The 18,213-nt window shown below is 58.3% G+C and overlaps 8 protein-coding genes across 8 annotated transcripts; 3 read left to right on the top strand and 5 right to left on the bottom strand.

Moving 5' to 3' along the window:
• Positions 1-1,053: 1,053 nt before the first annotated feature.
• Positions 1,054-1,738, top strand: CONPUDRAFT_77901 (plant expansin; the record flags this gene model as incomplete). The annotated part of the gene is made up of 3 exons (XM_007777032.1): positions 1,054-1,236; positions 1,406-1,489; positions 1,613-1,738. 3 exons carry the CDS (start codon positions 1,054-1,056, stop codon positions 1,736-1,738), a joined length of 393 nt encoding a protein of 130 aa, XP_007775222.1.
• Positions 1,739-2,146: 408 nt separating this feature from the next.
• On the bottom strand, positions 2,147-4,642 carry CONPUDRAFT_67271 (DAHP synthetase; the record flags this gene model as incomplete). The annotated part of the gene is made up of 16 exons (XM_007776934.1): positions 2,147-2,250; positions 2,337-2,593; positions 2,647-2,732; positions 2,792-2,853; positions 2,929-3,115; positions 3,209-3,260; positions 3,326-3,469; positions 3,544-3,669; positions 3,740-3,784; positions 3,848-3,865; positions 3,918-4,006; positions 4,075-4,149; positions 4,230-4,328; positions 4,380-4,428; positions 4,494-4,528; positions 4,589-4,642. The coding sequence occupies 16 exons, from the start codon at positions 4,640-4,642 to the stop codon at positions 2,147-2,149; spliced, it is 1,482 nt and encodes a 493-aa protein (XP_007775124.1).
• A 159-nt stretch (positions 4,643-4,801) lies between these two features.
• CONPUDRAFT_140417 (WD40 repeat-like protein) lies at positions 4,802-7,955 on the bottom strand. Its single transcript, XM_007777033.1, has 2 exons — positions 6,914-7,955; positions 4,802-6,858 (listed from the first exon to the last, which is right to left on the bottom strand). The coding sequence occupies exons 1-2, from the start codon at positions 7,799-7,801 to the stop codon at positions 4,873-4,875; spliced, it is 2,874 nt and encodes a 957-aa protein (XP_007775223.1). The 5' UTR covers positions 7,802-7,955; the 3' UTR covers positions 4,802-4,872.
• A 3,670-nt stretch (positions 7,956-11,625) lies between these two features.
• Positions 11,626-13,096, top strand: CONPUDRAFT_132840 (mitochondrial carrier protein). Its single transcript, XM_007777034.1, has 6 exons — positions 11,626-11,660; positions 11,718-11,820; positions 11,874-11,944; positions 11,999-12,243; positions 12,311-12,743; positions 12,803-13,096. Exons 2-6 carry the CDS (start codon positions 11,751-11,753, stop codon positions 12,881-12,883), a joined length of 900 nt encoding a protein of 299 aa, XP_007775224.1. The 5' UTR covers positions 11,626-11,660; positions 11,718-11,750; the 3' UTR covers positions 12,884-13,096.
• A 129-nt stretch (positions 13,097-13,225) lies between these two features.
• Positions 13,226-14,126, bottom strand: CONPUDRAFT_140419 (ribosomal protein S7). The gene is made up of 2 exons (XM_007777035.1): positions 13,444-14,126; positions 13,226-13,385 (listed from the first exon to the last, which is right to left on the bottom strand). Exons 1-2 carry the CDS (start codon positions 14,100-14,102, stop codon positions 13,241-13,243), a joined length of 804 nt encoding a protein of 267 aa, XP_007775225.1. The 5' UTR covers positions 14,103-14,126; the 3' UTR covers positions 13,226-13,240.
• A 269-nt stretch (positions 14,127-14,395) lies between these two features.
• On the bottom strand, positions 14,396-15,759 carry CONPUDRAFT_85781 (plant expansin). Its single transcript, XM_007777036.1, has 5 exons — positions 15,698-15,759; positions 15,140-15,629; positions 14,988-15,008; positions 14,839-14,922; positions 14,396-14,779 (listed from the first exon to the last, which is right to left on the bottom strand). The coding sequence occupies exons 2-5, from the start codon at positions 15,386-15,388 to the stop codon at positions 14,675-14,677; spliced, it is 459 nt and encodes a 152-aa protein (XP_007775226.1). The 5' UTR covers positions 15,389-15,629; positions 15,698-15,759; the 3' UTR covers positions 14,396-14,674.
• Positions 15,728-17,239, top strand: CONPUDRAFT_77905 (uncharacterized protein; the record flags this gene model as incomplete). Its single annotated transcript, XM_007777037.1, has 6 exons — positions 15,728-15,873; positions 15,908-16,025; positions 16,223-16,340; positions 16,399-16,860; positions 16,979-17,150; positions 17,194-17,239. 6 exons carry the CDS (start codon positions 15,728-15,730, stop codon positions 17,237-17,239), a joined length of 1,062 nt encoding a protein of 353 aa, XP_007775227.1.
• A 105-nt stretch (positions 17,240-17,344) lies between these two features.
• Positions 17,345-17,919, bottom strand: CONPUDRAFT_77906 (uncharacterized protein; the record flags this gene model as incomplete). The annotated part of the gene is made up of 4 exons (XM_007777038.1): positions 17,345-17,467; positions 17,538-17,624; positions 17,694-17,714; positions 17,782-17,919. 4 exons carry the CDS (start codon positions 17,917-17,919, stop codon positions 17,345-17,347), a joined length of 369 nt encoding a protein of 122 aa, XP_007775228.1.
• Positions 17,920-18,213: the final 294 nt, after the last annotated feature.

The raw sequence follows: 18,213 nt of genomic DNA on the forward strand, positions 1-18,213 counted from the left end.
CCAGCTCGGCCGCATGCTGGTGGCCTGTCCTCCCTGCTGCCTCTAGAGTCGGTGCTTGCATCCCATCAGCAACGTCTACTTTCATTCAGTAATCTCCTTGGCTGGACCTGCCTCTGATGGTTTATCCACGACAGGCCGATGCTCCGAGCCATCTAATCATCGTTCCGTGGATAACCGTGTGTCTCTCGACTACCTTGTTTCATCGAAACTTTGTCATCCTTGCTTGGATGCTAAGGGGAAACTATATCAGCGCAGCCTGTCCTCATCATACTCCATTTGTAAGCCTACTTCTTTGGTTCTACCTGCACATCCAGCTTCCTCTTGTTTCACTACTGTGTAACTGTGCCTTAACTTGGCCTTAACATCTCTTAGGCTAGAATCGGAATCAAAAATAACAGACTGGATATCACCGGTCTGGCGCACATGTATACTCCAAGAGATGCAGCTCCTCGACTGTCTACTCCGCCCCGGACCAGTTTTCCCACGACACTCGGGACCCTTTATAAAAATTCCTTGCTCAACGAATCAGCTTTACGACTTCACAGCAGCACTTGCACGCGTCATGCGTTAACTAGCCTGGCGGCTTGTCGGATGTTTGTCCCCGACAGAGCAACACTCCGACCTGTTAGCTCTTCATTCTGTGCGCCGACCTTTGGGTATCTGTTGTCTGATGCGTTTCAGGCAGTTCTTGGGTATACATTGGTATCTGTGGTGTGCTGAAACCTACAAGCATCTCGTGCCTGCGCACAACTCGGGTGACGCGAGAATCTGGCGTGGTGAAACATTTGCCGCGCTGGCGGAAGGAGGACTACCATCACGGCACCAGCTACTGCGAGTGCCAACATCGTACGCAGCGTAGATGCGAGCGTGATATGGGCATCCGTAGCTCATTATGCTCCCTCAGTCGACGTATAAAATCGACGCCTTTCTCTTCCTTTGATCCTCAGGCTCATCGACCCCCAATTTCTAGCTTCCCTTGACCTCGACAGTACATTTACTCCCCCGCCCATTTCTTGCCACTTAATCCCTACAGTACCAAAAATCGTACTTGCCATGTACTCCCCCATCGCACTTTTATACCTCTTCCTTGCCCCTCCGGCTGTGCTCGCTTCCGGTGGGCTGGCCACATCCAACGAGACAAGCCTCACGAAGCGCGTCGACCACGACGACCAGCGCATGACCTGGTTCGACGTTGGCCTCGGCGCATGCGGGCAGATCAGCACTCCCGATCAACACGTACGCGCCCTGGCCCCTATCTACCGCACGAGAAGCCACTGCCAACGAACAATATTTTGGTCTTGTTAAAAAGGTCGTTGCCATCAGCACCACTGCAAGTCACGCCGCACCGGCACTCTCTCTAACCCGTTACCAGCAGCCCTTCTAACGCTACAAATCTCATAATTAGATCTACGGCACCGGCAAGTTCTGTGGCCGGGAGATCACCATCTCCTCCGGCGGGAAAAATACGACCGCCATCGTTGTCGACAGCGTGCGTATTGCTTCTTTCTTCGCTCTCTCTCTCTCTATCCCTCTGTAAATACATACCACTAACACTCACATACTGTATATCATTGGCGTGCTTGATGTGAACACGACACGCACGGACCCTCAGTGTCCCGGCTGTCCCCAGTACGGCCTCGACCTCTCCGTGGGCCTCTTCGGGTTCTTCGCGCCCACCAGTGACGGAGTCATATACGGCGACTGGCACTTCGACTGGGTGGGATTCGTGCCGGAATGAAGCCTACGGGAGGTGATGCACAAGTATCACAGGGCGGGGCCCTCTTATCGCATGCATATAGTGACATCGAAGGAGAGCTCTGTGTGTTCATGTCAGCTAGTGTATGCCAGTGTTGTTAATATTCCTGGCGTGATCAAATGGTCGAAATCAAAGCAGATGCGTAGTCTCATGCTCTGTCTATCAATCGCATGAGCTGCACAGTATAGCCTGCAAGCGGGATATCCATGACGTGCCAACGGCGACCCAGTCGGTAGCCCTGACCTCATGCGGCTGTACGCGGCGATCCATGCATGGCGTACATTTTGATTTGAGTGGCGGTAAGATACTACTCGTACAAACTAGATGACTTAAAGCACCCATCACTTTTGGAGCATACCATCTATCCCCGCCCTCATCTCTGAACGAGAACTACGTCGACTTCTTCCCGCCCAGCGCCGTATAAATCTCGCTGATCCCGCCCTTTGCACCCCGTCTCTCCTCCTTGAAATGGTTCGAGATCATGAACGCGACATCTATCCCATCCAATCAGCGCCAAAAAAAACAAAATAAAAACCTCCACACCACCCCCAAACGAAATCTCGATCGCCCGAAAACTCACCCAACGACTGCTCAAAATTCAACCGCGGATCGCAAAAACTCTGATACCGCAACCCCAGCTCCTCCTCCGCGAGCTCCATGCTCCCGCCGAGACACTCCGTCACGCTGAACCCGTCGTCGGTGAGCTCGCCGGTGAACTCGAGCGAGACGCCGCCGAGGCGCGAGTGCTGCTCGCTGTGGATCCGCAGGCAGGACGTGATCTCGGAGATGATCGTGCCAAAGTGCCGCGTTTTGAGGCCCGTGGCGGAGGTCAGGGTGCTAGTGGGGGTGATGCGTTGATATTGATTCGGGGAGAGGGTGGTGGGACTTACTTTCCGTGCATGGGGTCGCATATCCAGACGACGGGATGGCCGGACGCGCGAACGGCCTTGATATGTCCCGCTAGATGGCTGTCGATCTGGATCCCACATACAATCAACGCCCGCAACGACTTCTATATGGCCGTAGAAAACGCACCTTTCCAGCACCGTACCGCGTAATCAACGTAATACGCCCGCTCTCCTTGTCCGGGTTCAGCACTTGAACACCAACGCATCAGCGCAACCATCGAGCGGAGTAAAAAAAAAAAAACAGAGATGATATTAAGGACACACCATCAAGCAGCCGCACGAGCTCCTCATCCTGCATCGACGGACCGACTTTGACGCCAATCGGGTTGCGGATCCCGCGGAAGTACTCGACGTGCGCGCCGTCGAGCTGCCGCGTCCGGTCGCCGATCCAGAGGAAATGTGCCGAGGTGTTGTAGTGCGCCTTTTCCTTCCTGCTGCTGCCGCCTTCTGCCTCTGCTTCTGCCTCCGCCGAAGGCGACGAAGGGGTGGTGGTGGAGGTGGCCGGAGGGGTGGCGACGGGGGAGACAGAGACACCCGGGGGCACGGGAAACTCGCGCGTGAGCGCCTGTTCGTAGTCGAGCATGAGACCTTCGTGACTTGCGTGGCAGTGAGATACATGAATTCGAGGTTCAATGCAGTCGATGAGAAAACGGTAACACACCTGGTGTAAAAATCCACCTCGCCAAGCACACCCTTGCCGCCCCCGCGCTCAAACGGGACGTTGCCCTTCCCAGAGTCGACGCCGATCGTGCTGCTGAAGTCGAGCGCGTCCGCGAGACCTTCCGCGATGTTCTCGAATTCGGACCTGCGGAGAGAGGCAGAGGCAGAGGCAGAGGCAGATCAGGTCTCGGAATAAGATGAGAAGGGCTGGATTCGTACCTTAGCGAAGGCGAGCGCACGTGGGACAGCGACCAGTCGCGCGGGTGGCGGTGATGGAGTGACGCGAAGCCCGAGGTGAGGAGGCCGCGGACGTAGTTGAGTGTCGTCGTGGAGTGGAAGTATGCACTAATGGAATCGGATGAGCGCATCGATCGAAGTAGGATGGGGAGAAGAAGAGAGAAGACGTTCGGCTTACCGTAGCAAGCGCTCGGGGTCGGGTGTCCGATCATCGATGTCCAGGCTGCGATCATAGCGCCCGTGTCAGCAAGCTTAACACACCGTGCAGACGATTTCGGAATCGCACCCGTTGACATTGTCACCGCTGCGCGTAGAATTGTCAGTAGACCATGGGAAAGACGGCAGTCAGGACAAACCGGAAGCTGAGAACCTCACGACCTCCGATCTTCTCCGTACCACTACTGCGCGGTTTCGCGTATTGCCCTGCAATACGGCCGATGCGTACCTGAATACATGGCGCGTTCCCTCTGTTTGAGATGCGGTCGCGGGCGTGGATGAAGGTAGGACACGTACGACCGGAAGGCGGGCGCCCCAGATGAGAATGAGCGAGAAGGAGAGGATGAGGCCAATCTTGTTCGAGATATTTTGCTGCATTGTATAGAGAGTATAGGGAGCGAATTGTTTCGTTAAGAGGTTCTGCTGGCACAAGAGGCGGATCTATCACTCACATGCGTGCAAGCATCGAAGCTCTCGGCGCAGTCTCCAGCGTGAAGCAGGAAGGCCTCGTTTCTCTCAACAGCAGAAAGTTGGTATCTGAGGCGCTCAATCTAGTAAAACTTGTGAGTAGAACGATAGATTGCACATGAACGGTTTCTCACCTCCGACGGTGTGACCAGTGGTGGGAGGGCATTGATCTTGCCAAGGACACTGAGAGGTCGAGTGGTCAATGAGATGATGGCGCGTGTACTAAACTCAAAGGCAATACAGCGCACCTCGACAAGTGCTTTGCGTTTGGATAGTTCACGGGCTATTCTCAACACACAAAGTGTCAATGTCGTCGATTCTTACGACTGTACTGTTCACATACCTGCGCGACCGGCTTAGCTTTCCATGAGGATGGCGTCCACTCCGAGTCCGACATGATGGCTCACGCACAAATGTGTGGCGCAGGTATACGGGGTAGAAAGAGTATCAAGAGCGTCCTCAAGAATGAGGAGACCAAGTTGGAGGTGGACGGTGGACGTGTCTTCCGGAATCCGATCCCGCGACTCATTTTTCCCTGAGCGTCTATCTTATCACAGGCGCTTACGTTCGACAAGGTAAAATACAACATGAGTCTCCAAAAACATGAATACACTAAAAGGATCAAAGTCACAGTCCTGAAGCTGATCTCAGAAAACTAAACTTGGGTGGCTTCCATGCGCCCCAGCCAAACAAACTCCCAGACCCATCCGCCACCTTGGGCCTTTCCACATACCCGACGTCGTCCCATGGCCACTTGCCCATCCCAGGCTCAACCATCAAATTGTCCTCGCACGGCCTCACCGGCTCACCACCCATGCCCACCGTCATCACCTCGCCCTTCCCGCCGACGCTGAGCACCATCGGCGCGATCCCCGTCACACTCTCGTCCACGCAATTCTGCCACTCGTTCCCGTGCGCGATCATAAACCGCGACAGCAGCACCCTCGTCGAGTCCTGCGCGATAACATGCCGCGTGTCGGGCGTCCACAGCCCCGCCCGCGCCCACGGCGGCACCCAGAACAGCAGCCGCTTCGACCCGTCCACGACCCACCCCGTCCCCTCGTCGTACCGCCACCCCTGCGGCCACTCGTTCGTGCTCTCGAAATACCCGCTCCCACTCGCATTCGCGCCGTTCCCATGCCCGTGCGGTGTGCCGCCCCCGCCACCCCCATTTCCAAGCGTCGGATCCGGCGGCGCAACGTTCCACACCCGCACCGTCCCGTCCGCCGCACCGCCCGCGACGCAGCCCCCGTCGGGCGCCCACGCGACAGGGCCCACGGGCGCAGTGTGTCCGCGCAGCGTCGTCGTCTTGAGCCGCCCCGCGTAGAGATTGTACGCCCACACCTTGACCGTGCAGTCGTCCGAGCCCGACGCGAGCCGCCCGTCGCGCGCGTACGCGACGCTATTGACGCTCCCCGTGTGGCCTTTGAGCGTGCCGGTCACGTTGCCGCTGTAGGTGTTCCATAGAAGAATTTGGTTTGCGTCCGAGGGGCCGTTCCCGCTTCCGATGCTGCCGCTGTTGGTGGTGGTAGCGGAGGTGGTAGGTACAGAAGGCGCCGCGCCCGAGCCGGTAGCAACCTCGAGCCCGCCACTCGAGCACGCAACACACGTTAACCACTGCCCGCCCATCTCGTGCGCCATCTCGCACAGCGCCTCGCCCGTCTTCGCATCCCATATACGCACCGCCGCGTCCCCGCCAACCGACACGAGCGTCTTCCCGTCGGGCATGCACGAGATCGCGAACGGCGCCTCTTCTTCCGGGGAACACTTGACGTTCTTCCCCTCCTTCTCCTTCCCCTTGTCCTCCTTCTCCTTTTCCCTAGCCGACTTCTCCCTTTCCCGCTCCTTCCCTTTCCCAGACGAGGGAGACCCCGACGCGGCACGGCGATGCACACCCCGCGCATGCATCGCGCCCCACACCAGCGTCCGCTGCTTCGGCGCCCTCGCGTCCCACGCCTGCACCGTCCCATCGCGGCTCGCCGTGAACAGTATACAGCCGGCAGCATCGAACGCAACGTCCGTCACCGCCTGCTCCACCCCGGGGCGAATCACCACCGCGCAGTTCCCATCGGGCACGCTCCAGACGCGAACGCTCCCATCCGCCGACGCGCTCGCCAAAAGGTGTCCTTGCTGCTGCTGCTGCTGCTGCTGCTGCTGCCCCTGCTGTCGCGGGGACGTCGGCTGCTCACCGCTCCTCCGCTTCGCCCCACCACCCCCTTCAGCCGGTGCAAACGCAACACTCTCAATCCGCCCCGTATGCCCCCTCAGCACGCGCGGCTCGGGCCTCCGCACCCCGCGCGCACGCAGATCATACACATGCACAGCGCGGTCCGCCGCCGCGGCAAGGTACGCGCCGTCGGGCGAGAACGCGAGCGCCGTGACGGGGTGCCCCGGCTCCTTGAACGCGGGGAGCGACGCCCAGCCGAGCGTGTGCGAGTAGTACACGCTGAGCGCGCTCGCGAGCTGCGGCGCGTAGCGCTTGTACACGAACGAGCCGGGCGGGGTGAACGGGAGCGCGGAGAGGTAGATGTGGGGGTACGAGGACGCGATGAGCCCCGAGAAGACGGTGAGGAAGTTGAGGATGTCGAGGACGAGCGCTTTCAGCTTGCTGTTGTGCTTCGAGGCGAGGTCAGTGCCAAAAGCACGGTACCCGTAGAGGGGGACATACCTCGGCCCACGCGACCAGCCCCTTCATTCCTTCTCTAACGGCCTCGACACACCCCGTCGCGCTCACCACCTCCAGCCAAACCAACAGCCCCTTCCCCAAAAACTCCTCCACCTCCCTTCTCACCGATCCGCGCCTCCCCGCAGGCGTCGCGCTCGCATGCTCCATCCAAAATCGACACGCATACCGCAGCGCAGGCGAAACGTGGCGCCTCACGCGCGCGTCAAAGTCCGCGATCTCGTTGTGGCACACATACGACGACTCGAGGCCGAGAATGTTGAACCGGCACCCGACGCGCATCACCTGGAGACACGCGAGCGCGAGGCGCTCGTCCGCCGCCCCCGACGCCGACGCGCCGCCGGAGGCATCGACGAACCACTCCTTCGTCGCGCGGCTCGGGGAGAGCAGGAAGTCGCGCAGTGTCGCGTGTTTGATGGTGATGGGCGCCTCGGGCGCCGATGGGGAGACGGCGATGCCGCCGGTGCCCGGCGCGACGGGCCCGTCGAGCAGGAATGAGACGCGCGCGAAGACGTGCTCGATCGTCTGGTTTTCGCGTTCCTCGCCGCGGAGCTGCTTGAGCGTGAGGAGCCCGAGCGGCTCGCGCACGCTCAGGAGTGTGGTCATGACGGACTTGAACCGCTCGACATCAGACGCCCCTCCTTGTCCTTGCAGCTGTCCCTGTCCTTGCGGCGACGCTGGTCCCTGCGCCGACGTCCCCTGTCCCTGCCCTGGTCCCTGGTCCAGCACCGGCGGAAACGCATCCCCCAAAATAGCGCGATACAGCCCATCCAACCCCCCAGCCAGCTGCTCGAGCACCCTCACCCTCTCCACAGCCCTCCCACTATCCAGCGCCGCACACACCCAGTCACACGCAACCGCCGCCCACGCCATGCACCCGTCCGCGCGCCTCGTGAGCGCCCTCAGCCACCCAGACCGCGTGCGCCACTCCAGATCGAGCGCGTGCGCGTGCTGCGGCGCGAGGCGCGCCTCGATCACGCGCTCCACGTCGCGGTCCTGCCAGTCGAGATGCTCGTTCGGGTTCGGGTGGGGGACGGGGTCGGGCGCGTCGACGTTCTTCCGGAGCACGAACGGCGGGCCGGAGAGCGCTGCTTCGATGTCGGGCTCCGGGCGCGCGGCGATGAGCCACCGGATGTTGGGCGGCAGAGAGGGGATCTTCTTCGCGAGGATGTAGAGCACCTTTTCCCGAGCGCGCGCGTCGGGGCACTGGTCCAGCCCGTCGATGACTATCAGGATCGGGCCGATGTTGACGACCGCCTCCTGCTGTGCCTCTCCGCTCGTCGAGGCATCGTCAAACGACGGCCGCAGGAGCATCTCCTCGAACTGCACCCCAGGCACAACGCTCCTCCCCGCCCCGCTCGTGCCCTTGCACCCCTTCCCCTCGACCACCCGCCTCAGCGCCCTCCGCCTCCTCGGGTCCTTCATCGCCATCCCCCGCGCAATCGTGCTAAACAGGTACAACGACGTGCGCTGCCCGCCCCCGCCGCGCGTCACATCGAACGCAAACGACCCGCCGAGCCTGCCGATCGCCGCAAAGCGCTCTGAGACAGTGTTTGCGACCGCAGATTTGCCGCTCCCCCCGCGGCCCGCCAGCCACAGCACGCGGTGCTGCGGAGGCGCGTGCTGCTGGTGCGGGGAGGAGGGCTGCAGCGCCCATGCGCAGATGTCCTCGGTGAGCTGCTCGCGTGTGCCCGGGAGACACCGCGCGGAGGGGGCGGCGAGGTAGGACGCGTCTGGGGCGTGCAGGATGGCGTCGAGCCAGCGCGTGTCGTCGTCTATGTGAGGTGTTAGTCTTGTCGATTTCACGGTTGATGTAGCAGGAGGATACGGACCGCCGTCTTGTGGTGCACTCAGTGAGTGGAACACCACGATCCCGACGTCGATCTTCGATGCGTTGCGATAAAACGCCGACTTGAGCTGCAAAAACCGATGCTCGTACGCGCGCATCGCGTCGCCCGCGCCTGGTATATCCTCTTGCTCACACGCCGACCCCGTTCTCGTCGCGCCCACTATCCGGGCACGAACCAATCAAACGCCCATTCTCCATCAGCCAACTGACCCCACAAAAAAGCAGAAAAACACGGAAAACGCACCCAACCCAAGTCTCCACACCGCATACCCCTCCAAAAAGAACCCGCACTCAGCGCTCTGCTGCGAAAGCGTCGCGAGCGCGGGCGCGAGCTTCTGTGCCTTGCGTAGCGAGTACTCCGCCTCGCCGCCGCTGACGCTCCCGAGCGCGTCGTACGTCTCGTTCATCGCGCCGAGGAGGCGCAGCACGCGCGCGTCGCGGTCGACGAGGTCTGTGATCGTGTTCGAGGCGCCGCTGAGTGTGTGGTATGCTGTTTTGGCGAAGGGCCCGACCTGTGTTGGGGGGTTGAGAGTTCGGGTCGGGAAGGGTGGGATGGGAGGAAGGAAGAGAGACGTACCGACGGGATCGCGTTCGCGAATTGCGCGAACGCTTTTACCTTGTCCATCAGCGCGCGGTACGTCGCGGGCAGCTGCGGGACATAAACCACCCCGTCCAGCGGGTCCTCTCTGCCTTTCTCACCCGCACCCACAACACCCTCGCCTTTCTCCTTCTCCTTGCCCTTGCCCTTCCACCTACTCATATACCCACCCGGGCTTACACTCGGCCCCGCGCTCGCCGGCGCACCCGGTACCCCAAGTCCACCCTGGTTAGACCCCGAGCTGGGCACAGCATCCACCATCCTCGCCACCACGCCCCCCGCCACCGTCAGCCCCGGCACACCCACCCCCGACATCGGGCTCTTCGGTGGACTCTTCGGACTCCTCAGCACACTATACCCGCCCTCGGCCTCCTCCTCCTCGACCTCTACCTCCGAGCTCACGCTCTCCACGTCCCCGTCCCCCGAGTACGCCGAGCCCGACGACGCCGACGCCGAGTGCTCCTGCGGCTGCGGCGCGGCGAGCGAGCCGCCGAATATGTCGGAGACGGTGGGGAGCAGGGCGAGCGGGGGGCGGCGCAGGAGGCGGTCTTGTTCGGTGATGCGGAGGGAGAATGTGATGTGGCAGTCTTGTTTGATGAGGTGCGTGGTTGAGGGGGAGAAGTCGGGGATGGTGATGCATGCGGCTGGTCCTGGTACAGTGTGAGCATAAGAAGAGAAGGCGACGAAGGGTGGAGCACGTACCTTCTCCGCCGTGGATGTACTCTGCCAGATCCACGAGCGCGATTTCGTGCCCGCCTTTTCGGTGGTCCCGCGGAGAATAGATGATCACGCGGACTTTTGCGCTTGGCTGGACATCATAGCTGCAGATTCACAGAACTCCTCAGACTCTCATTAAGGTGAGCGAATAAGAAAGAACGCACAACGTGAACCGCTCTTTCCACGTGTGCAGCCTGTCCTTCGGCTTCGCAAGCACAGTCTGCTGCTGCGCCGTGTCAACCGAGATGCGGAGGTAGTATCGGTGTGCGATGCTTAGCGAGCCGCTGCGGAGGAGACCTTTTGCTTGTATATCTGTGTCAAGAATGCCAATGCGAGAGTCATGTCAATTCTGAGCTCTCAAAGGAGGGGTTGAACGTGACGCACTCCATATTTCGACAGAGAACAGGTGTGGTCCAGCGGGCGAGTCTCTATCCAGGCGGTCAGCTTCTCGAACGCGAAGACAGCTTGGCTGTATGAATCTCCAGCGAAACAGACGTAAGACTCACTTTGCACCTCTCCGCCAGCTCCTGTCGCGCAGGCTCCCGAATATGCCCAGCACCGAGCTCATGAGTTTTCCGTCCTGTTCAGTCGTGTGTGCGTTCGTATTCAAGCGGGGCAAGGGCAAGACCTCCGTTTTATAAGTAAACGTGTAGTGCGCATGCCCCGTGGACAACGTTTAACGAGAGCGCTCAATTCATTCGGGAACGGGGTGCATTGCGCCCTTGACCCTGCCGGCCATGTTGATGGGAGAGCGGCAGGCTGAGTCGAGTATAAGAAGTAGCCAATCGACGGGAGGCTCTGAACGTTCTGTGAAAGAGAAAGAGGGGGTGATACGTGTTAGTTGTGGTCGTTGTGTGTGTTGGCTGTATGCAGGCTGTATATATGCAGGGAACGAGGCAGCGAGGCGAGGTGTGGGTGCTAGATTACTCACCGGTGCACTGCTGCGACCAGCTACTCCGTACTCTTTCTTTATCAACCCAGCTTCTGCTGCGATAAAGATGAGCTGTATTTTTGTCCTGCTTGGCCACTGAATGGAACGCGTATCTGTGGTGCTGTGTGGAAACGGAATGAACACGCAGGGGCAAGCATGTTCGAGGCACGTTTACGTTGAGAAGATTTTTCCGTCGATCGGGGACGTAGTCGATCATGCTGTTCGTTCATGCTGTTGAAACCAAGTTTCAGATACGCTACAGGAGAAGATGGCTGCACAGATTGGGGTGGAAGGGCCGGCGTCAAATGGACACGAGTGTACCGCTGACCCCGTCTTGTCGAACATAAGTATGCAAGTGGCAAATGGCACAAAGTCGAGAAATTGAAGGATCCAATAGCGTTTTCAGAGTTTGACGAACAAGGCCATCGTGACCGACGACGCTGACGAACGAAACTCGACGGAAACGTCGGCGCGGGTGTAAAGGGACCGAAGCCAATGACATTTTTCGCGAATGGTCATAAGCTTTGACTTTATCCACAACCGTCAACTCTCCTTTTCCTGAAAGTTGTAGGACTTTTCCTGTAGCTGCTGTATTCTGTAAAGGTTCAAAAACCCGCAGTCACTCAGGACTTTCCTCGTACGCTTATCCTCGTACTTGGGTCTAACGCCGCTCACTTTTTAACGCGTCTTGCAGCCTCTTTCTTTCCTTCCACCTCGCTAGCTCACCATGTCTCCCCCGCCCTCAGGAAAGTCGCGAGAGTCGGGCACGGCCCGTGTCCTCGGCTCTGGCACCTCAGGTAACATCGTGTTTCTCTCCATGTTCTAAACGCGTTTTTATTGAACCCCTCAGGCATCGCCGAGCTCCTCATCTTCCACCCCGTCGACACCGTCGCGAAGCGTCTCATGTCCAACAAGGCCAAGGTACCCCCCTTCTTCCATCATGCTCTACGCAGACTCACCCACCCTCCCGTGCAGGTCTCCCTCTCCACCCTCTCCCCCATCATCTTCCGCGACCAAGCCAGCGCCGCCCTCGGCCGCAAGGTCATGTCGCTCTTCCCGGGTCTGGGCTACGCAGCGGGGTACAAGGTCGCGCAGCGCATCTACAAGTTCGGCGGCCAGCCGTGGTTCAACGAGCTCCTCGTGCGCAACTACAAGGACGAGTTCTCGCGCGCGTTCGGCGAGCGCAAGGGCAAGATGATCATGCAGGCCACCGCCGGCTCGTGCGTTCCCCTCCCCCGCGCTTCTAATTCAATCCAGCGAAACTAACACGCCATCCCACACACACAGCCTAACCGGAATCGGCGAAGTCGTCCTCCTCCCCCTCGACGCCCTCAAAATCAAACGCCAAGTCAACCCAGAAGCCTTCAGGGGCCGCGGCGTCCTCCGCATCTTCGCCGAAGAAGGCACAACGCTCTACCGCGGCTGGGGCTGGACCGTCGCGCGCAACGCCCCCGGCTCCTTTGCCTTGTTCGGCGCCTCCGCGTTCACCAAGGACGTCGTCCTCGGCGTCGAGGACTACAGCAAGGCGACGTGGAGCCAGAACTTCGTCGCGAGCATCGCGGGTGCGGTGGCGAGTATCACGGTCGCGGCGCCGCTTGATACGGTGAAGACGAGGATTCAGAATGCGAATTTTGAGCGCAAGGTCAGCGGGATGACGGTGATCAAGGATCTGGTCAAGAATGAGGGGATGGGCGCGTTTTTCAAGGGTTTGACGCCCAAGGTGCGTTTTTTGTGCTCGCCGATTCGGAAAGAGCTGGTTGACATGTGTCTGCGCAATAGATTCTCGTCGTCGGCCCCAAGCTCATCTTCAGCTACACCCTCGCGCAGTCGCTCATCCCCATGTTCGGCAAATACGTCTAAGCCGAACGCCTCTCCCTCATCTCTAAGTACCTCGACCATGCTCGTGGAATCTGACGATGACATGACTTTATCGAGCGGAACTGCTCCTTCTCTACTGGGTTCGCGGGGTTACTCACTCACTTCACATAGAAACCATACCTCTACGACACTATTATAACGCCTTCTTACACCCCTTACATACCTAGACGTATTACGCTGCACGCCCAACTCAATACTATCGTAGATAATGCTTAACCTTGCAACTGCGTGAGACCATATAGAGGGACGTCACTTGCGAGTTCGGAGCGAAGGAAGAAGGCCAAGGTGATATGGGCGATGATATTATATGTGAGGGAGACCAGGATAAGGTGTAGACATCTATGAGTGATCGCAGCAGACTTTCCAATCCGTTCCTCGAGCATGAGCCTGAGCCCGGGCTACCAGCTCCCACAAATTCCCCAAAGACAGGACGCCGCCATCCGGAAATTCAGCGCAAGGCGTATCACCGCACAGACAAGTTCCCACTACACAAACACGCGTCAGAACATCATCCAAAACAAAGAAAACAAAGAAAGACACACCGATTCACCATTGCCACCCGATGCACAACCGCCTTCCCCTCCAACGCCCCCCCACCGCCCCTCACAACACCCACCACCTCCCGCGCCATCCTTTCCTGCACGCTCTTGCCCTGCTTCCCCTCGCTGCTCTTCAGCATCGCCTTCAGCCCCGCCCTGATCCTCTGCTTCTCGCTCAGCGCAACGGGCATCTGCACGTTCTTCGACCCGCGCTTGTGGCTCTTCAGGCGCACGGCGGGCGCAGCTGCGAGCGCGGCGTGCCGCACGAGGGGCAGGGCCGGCGCGCGCGTGAGGGCGTGGATGTGCAGGAGCATGGATGAGACGCGGGCGGAGGCGCGCGTGCGGTTCCCGGATTGTTGGAGGAGCGAGGTGAGGAAGGAGAGGAGCGGGTCGGAGGGCGGGGGGAGCGTGAGCGGCGCTGCGGCGGTGGTGGAAGCGACTTTGAACGCGGAGGAGGGGGAGGTGATGGCGGAGGTGGAGGGCGCTGCGGTCGAGGTACCAGTGGACGAGAGCGCGGCCTCTACACCGGGGAAGAGAAAGTTGAGCGTGGTGGTGGCCGCTGCGGCTGTTGGAGCGTCTCGTGCAGAGCTCATGGTGCGCCTTCCGAGGCCTGAAAATGCATGGCGGACGAGGGAGGGGCGACAAGGCAGGAAAACGTTCATGGTTCGTTGTCGCCCTCGACGCGGAGGAAGAGAAAGTGGTCAAAACCTGGCGTTGTCTCACGCGTGTTTCCGGGCCTTGTCGGGCTTCGGAAGTGAGCATGCTCGACCCTTGCCTTCATGTTCGACCCTTGCCTTCATGTTCGACTCCAGAGGCACCTGAGGCAGATACGGCTAACTACACGAACGAAACGAACTTCATTGACTTGTATCACATTTCGACATATCTAGGAAAGCACGACTATAATCGATTTCTACACAAAATCTACGTCTACAGGTAACACCTCTATGATACGACACAATACAATACGACCGGCCGCCGTTCAGCGACCTTCAAGGCCACACCCAAAGAACAATACAACAACCAAAAAAAGAAAGAGGTAATGAAAGACAGGAAGACACAAAAGAAAGACTGCGTGCGTAGAAACTACATACATCCATAACACACACAAAAGACACATAAAAAATAAAAGCCCCAGCTTTCCGGCGCTGTGCATCTAGCCTTCTAATATTGATGGTGGCGGTTCCAGCCCACTCATAATGTTTGGAGCGACGGTATGCAGGCGCGTTCTAGTCTAGTCGAACCACCAGTTCCCGTATATGACGCCCACTTCGAGCGCCGCGAGCGACCCAAACAGGCCCTGCGAGAGGTCCAGCCCGCCGTACGGGCACGCCTCGCACTGCGAACGTGGCTCAGCTTCTTCACACATGAGGATCATACACTGGGGGGAAGGCTCACCTCGTCAACGACAGTCGCAGTCTGCTGGTTCCCATTATAATTAATCGTAACACTCTGTCCGCAGTAGCCGCCCGAGCCGTACATCTGCAGCACCGTCAGAACAAAACACGCACTGCGAAAAGTCAGGGGAAAATAAAAAAAACACGCACATCCACGCTCAGCGCCACGACCTAAATATATCACAAAAAAACACCGTCAGCGCCCGAATCCCCCAAAACAACAGAAACAAGACAACGCCGTAGCCACGAGGCCACACCCAAATCCAAATCCAAAATCCAAAATCCAAAAATCACGGACTCACCCATTGGTCAGCCGTGCTCTCCCACCCACAAGCACCCAGCCCAGGCTCATAATAAGTAAGCCGCTGCTCCGAATAATACTGTCGGCTCTCCAGCTCGCTCTTCGCTGTAGCGGTCGCATTCGCGTTAGCTTTAACGTCGACCTCGCTGGGAAGGACAAGAGGCGCCGGTGCTCCAAGGGCCGTGCCGAGCAGGGCGAGGAGGGAGAGGAAAAGGGGGAGGATCCACGTGGCGGTGATGGGGGCGTACATTCTGTCGCGTTCTAGGTCTAGGTCTAGTGTGGTGGCTGTATACACGCGCTGGTGTCGCGCTGCGTTGAAGGATAAGAATACGGAGTAGTGGTAGAGCAGAGCGCGTCTAAGCAGGAAGACTTGTCGCGGTGGTGTAGTGTCTGGGGCGTCAAGCCTAAGCGCGTGTTCTGGACAAGTGCAGACACCTCCCTACGCGCAATATCCTCGCTCTTTTATACACCAGCGGCTCCCGGAAACCACCCTGGCAGAGGAGCCAATGAGAAAACAAACAACAGAAAAGCAGTGGAAGTTGCCATGAAACAAACGCACAAGCCATGCGGAGAACACGCCGTTTGTGGCATGACTCATGGAAACGAAATAACAAACGGGGACCTTGATCCCCGCGGGCTGCATGCAGTGCGTCGCGCGATAATTATGGGGTTACTCACGGGAGTGTCGGAGGCTGGCGTGTTGCCCTGGTGGGTGCTGGGTGGCGGAGCATTAAGGTACGCTTCCGCCATATAATATCTCTGAATGAAGAACTTGGAGGGTGTATATGTCGAAGCCTCGAGATGTCCCCCACAAAATGAAGAAGCCGAGGACAGCGTACGGAGTGCCTTCTGCAACACGCAACCATCGAGACCAGGAAGCCGAGCAGGTGCATGTCCATCCCAGGTCGTCGTCCCAGTGGACATAATGGGGACAATTGTCCTGAGAGAGCCTCCAGGGGTACTTACATTATAATACGTGCTCGACGGTGTATGTTCGGAAGCGGAAACCACGCTCTCGACGGAGACGAGGTCGCCGATCAAAGTTGCCCATTAAGTGAGAATTAACCTTTGGTTCCTTACTAAGGTCAAGAGCCAAGGCCCGAGGAGACCCAGAGCACCCCAGCGGATTGAGGGGCAGCTCGGGCCCGAGGAGGGACGCAAATCAGGCTTTCGCACTGCATGTACCAGGGACCTGGAGCGCTGTGGGTCGCCGAGAGTGTCCATAAGTTCTCCATGGCACAAAGATGGTCACGTTAGCAGGGCGACGACGAAGATGGTACCAGGTCGATGAGCGATGGTGCAATGATGGGTTGCCGGTCGAGCGACGGAGCGCTAGGGCACGGCGATGTTTGTATCCCGGCACTCTGATCGTGCCTCTACAAGTCCTCTATAAGCATCCGCGGAGCCTTATTGGCAAGAACCCCAGTGTGGAAAGTCGGATCCAAACAATCGATGGCGCGATGATGAGCATGGTCCTGGTCAATGGTGGAGAGACGGAAAGCAAACGGAATGCCAAAGTACCGTACGACGTCGGAGACCAATCGGAGACTCGGAGAAACAGGTTTGACGCGGCAAACGCCGATGAAGTAATCCGGCGTCCGCAGGTGTTCCAAGCTTCGGAACGGACGCCGCAGTTGCTATTGAGAGGGTCGAGCTTGGCCGCGGATACGTATCTGCACGAGGACTGTTTCTTTGTATTCTCGAAGCCAGTATCGCTCATAGGTGAGTCATCGATGATATAGGGTTGCGATGTTATCTTCGCCTTTACAAACCTATGACGTGCCGTTTCTTCGCCATGGCGGACTCCTTATGCTGTCACTGATGATGTTGATTTACGCAGCTCAATGCAACGACATGGAAACTGAAGGGCCCACTCGGAAATGGTGGCTCGATAGGGCGCCTCTGACGAGACACCAACACCGAGCAGAGAAGCCGTCGGTATTGTCATATATCATCAAGCCGAGAGCGACTGAGCGACCGGAAAACTACGCTGCTCAAGTACCGGTGGCAGAGTCAGCGCTCACCGCAAGATCTAATACCATACATCCAAAGCAGGACCTTGCAAAACAGTCTAATTGCCACCTCCATCGAGTGGGTATAACGAGGATATTCCACCGCTATCCAAATCAAGCGTCCTCCCGTCTAATGGTCTCTGGTGATACCTAAACAACAGGGACGAAGCACCCCGGACTCGGAAGCCATATGCTCAGTTGACCCAGCTCCAGTCCGCCAAGAACGAGTCGACGTTGGGAACGTCGACGCCGGGTCCCGTCAGGAACCTGAACAGGCTCGGCGCCAACTCGAGGTCCTCGGCGTTTCCAGTGAAGAACTGACGATGCCATCAAGGAAAGCATTATGTTAACAGCCGGTATTATTCAAGTCTGGGAGCAGAGACGCACCTCGTCGACCACAGTGGCGTTCGTAGAGAGACCCTTGCCATTGCTGATGTTGATGGTCTTGTTGCACAGAGAACCTCCGCTCCAGATCTTTGTAGCGCGAGTAATTCAGCGCGGGCTCACAAGTAGCAGGGTTGGAATCATCAATGGATGACTTACAGTAGCCTGAAGAGCGACGACCTATTTTCACGCATCAAATCATCAGGATCTCCGTGTATTTTTTCCAAAAGAGGGTGAATGAGCATACGTATTCAGTATCAGAGTGCGTCTGACCGCATGCGAGGGTCTTGTTCGAAGGACTGAACTGGGTCATGTTCTGGTTTGTGAAGCTCTGCGCGCTGACGAGGCCGAGAGCACCGAGGAGGACGAGGGTCTTGGAGAACATGACGTTAGGCGTGAACTGAGACAGACGAGATGGGGATGCAAGAGCTGGCTGCTGTCGTGAACACTGAACAGCACAAAAACGAACGCGTCCGGTTTTTATACCTCATATGTGTACCTGCGCGTCGTCATGAAGATGGATAGAACCTGTCAGAGCACATGGAGACCCCGACCGGTGGAGAGATCTCCTGTGCCTTACTCTGTCCGAGACTTCTAAGGATGTGCCTGCGATCGGTAAACGAGTCATGATGAGATATCAAAGCAACAAGCTGCAACAAGTTTGAATTCTCTGTGCGAC

This window comes from Coniophora puteana (genome assembly GCF_000271625.1).
Source record: "Coniophora puteana RWD-64-598 SS2 unplaced genomic scaffold CONPUscaffold_19, whole genome shotgun sequence".
Taxonomy (NCBI): Eukaryota; Fungi; Basidiomycota; class Agaricomycetes; order Boletales; family Coniophoraceae; genus Coniophora; species Coniophora puteana.

Bases quoted from the DNA above. Each gene is read 5' to 3' on its own strand.
- CONPUDRAFT_140417 (XM_007777033.1), bottom strand. From the start codon at position 7,801: ATGGCGTGGGCGGCGGTTGCGTGTGACTGGGTGTGTGCGGCGCTGGAT. The intron at 6,859-6,913 runs GTATGTCCCCCT...GCCTCGAAGCAC, and splicing joins GGCTGGTCGCGTGGGCCGAG to AACAGCAAGCTGAAAGCGCT.
- CONPUDRAFT_132840 (XM_007777034.1), top strand. From the start codon at position 11,751: ATGTCTCCCCCGCCCTCAGGAAAGTCGCGAGAGTCGGGCACGGCCCGT. The intron at 11,821-11,873 runs GTAACATCGTGT...TGAACCCCTCAG, and splicing joins CCTCGGCTCTGGCACCTCAG to GCATCGCCGAGCTCCTCATC. The intron at 12,744-12,802 runs GTGCGTTTTTTG...TCTGCGCAATAG, and splicing joins TCAAGGGTTTGACGCCCAAG to ATTCTCGTCGTCGGCCCCAA.
- CONPUDRAFT_140419 (XM_007777035.1), bottom strand. From the start codon at position 14,102: ATGAACGTTTTCCTGCCTTGTCGCCCCTCCCTCGTCCGCCATGCATTT. The intron at 13,386-13,443 runs GTGTGTCTTTCT...TGTTTGTGTAGT, and splicing joins CGGGTGGCAATGGTGAATCG to GGGAACTTGTCTGTGCGGTG.
- CONPUDRAFT_85781 (XM_007777036.1), bottom strand. From the start codon at position 15,388: ATGTACGCCCCCATCACCGCCACGTGGATCCTCCCCCTTTTCCTCTCC. The intron at 15,009-15,139 runs GTGAGTCCGTGA...TGATATATTTAG, and splicing joins AGAGCACGGCTGACCAATGG to GTCGTGGCGCTGAGCGTGGA. The intron at 14,923-14,987 runs GTGCGTGTTTTT...ACGGTGCTGCAG, and splicing joins TCGTGGCGCTGAGCGTGGAT to ATGTACGGCTCGGGCGGCTA.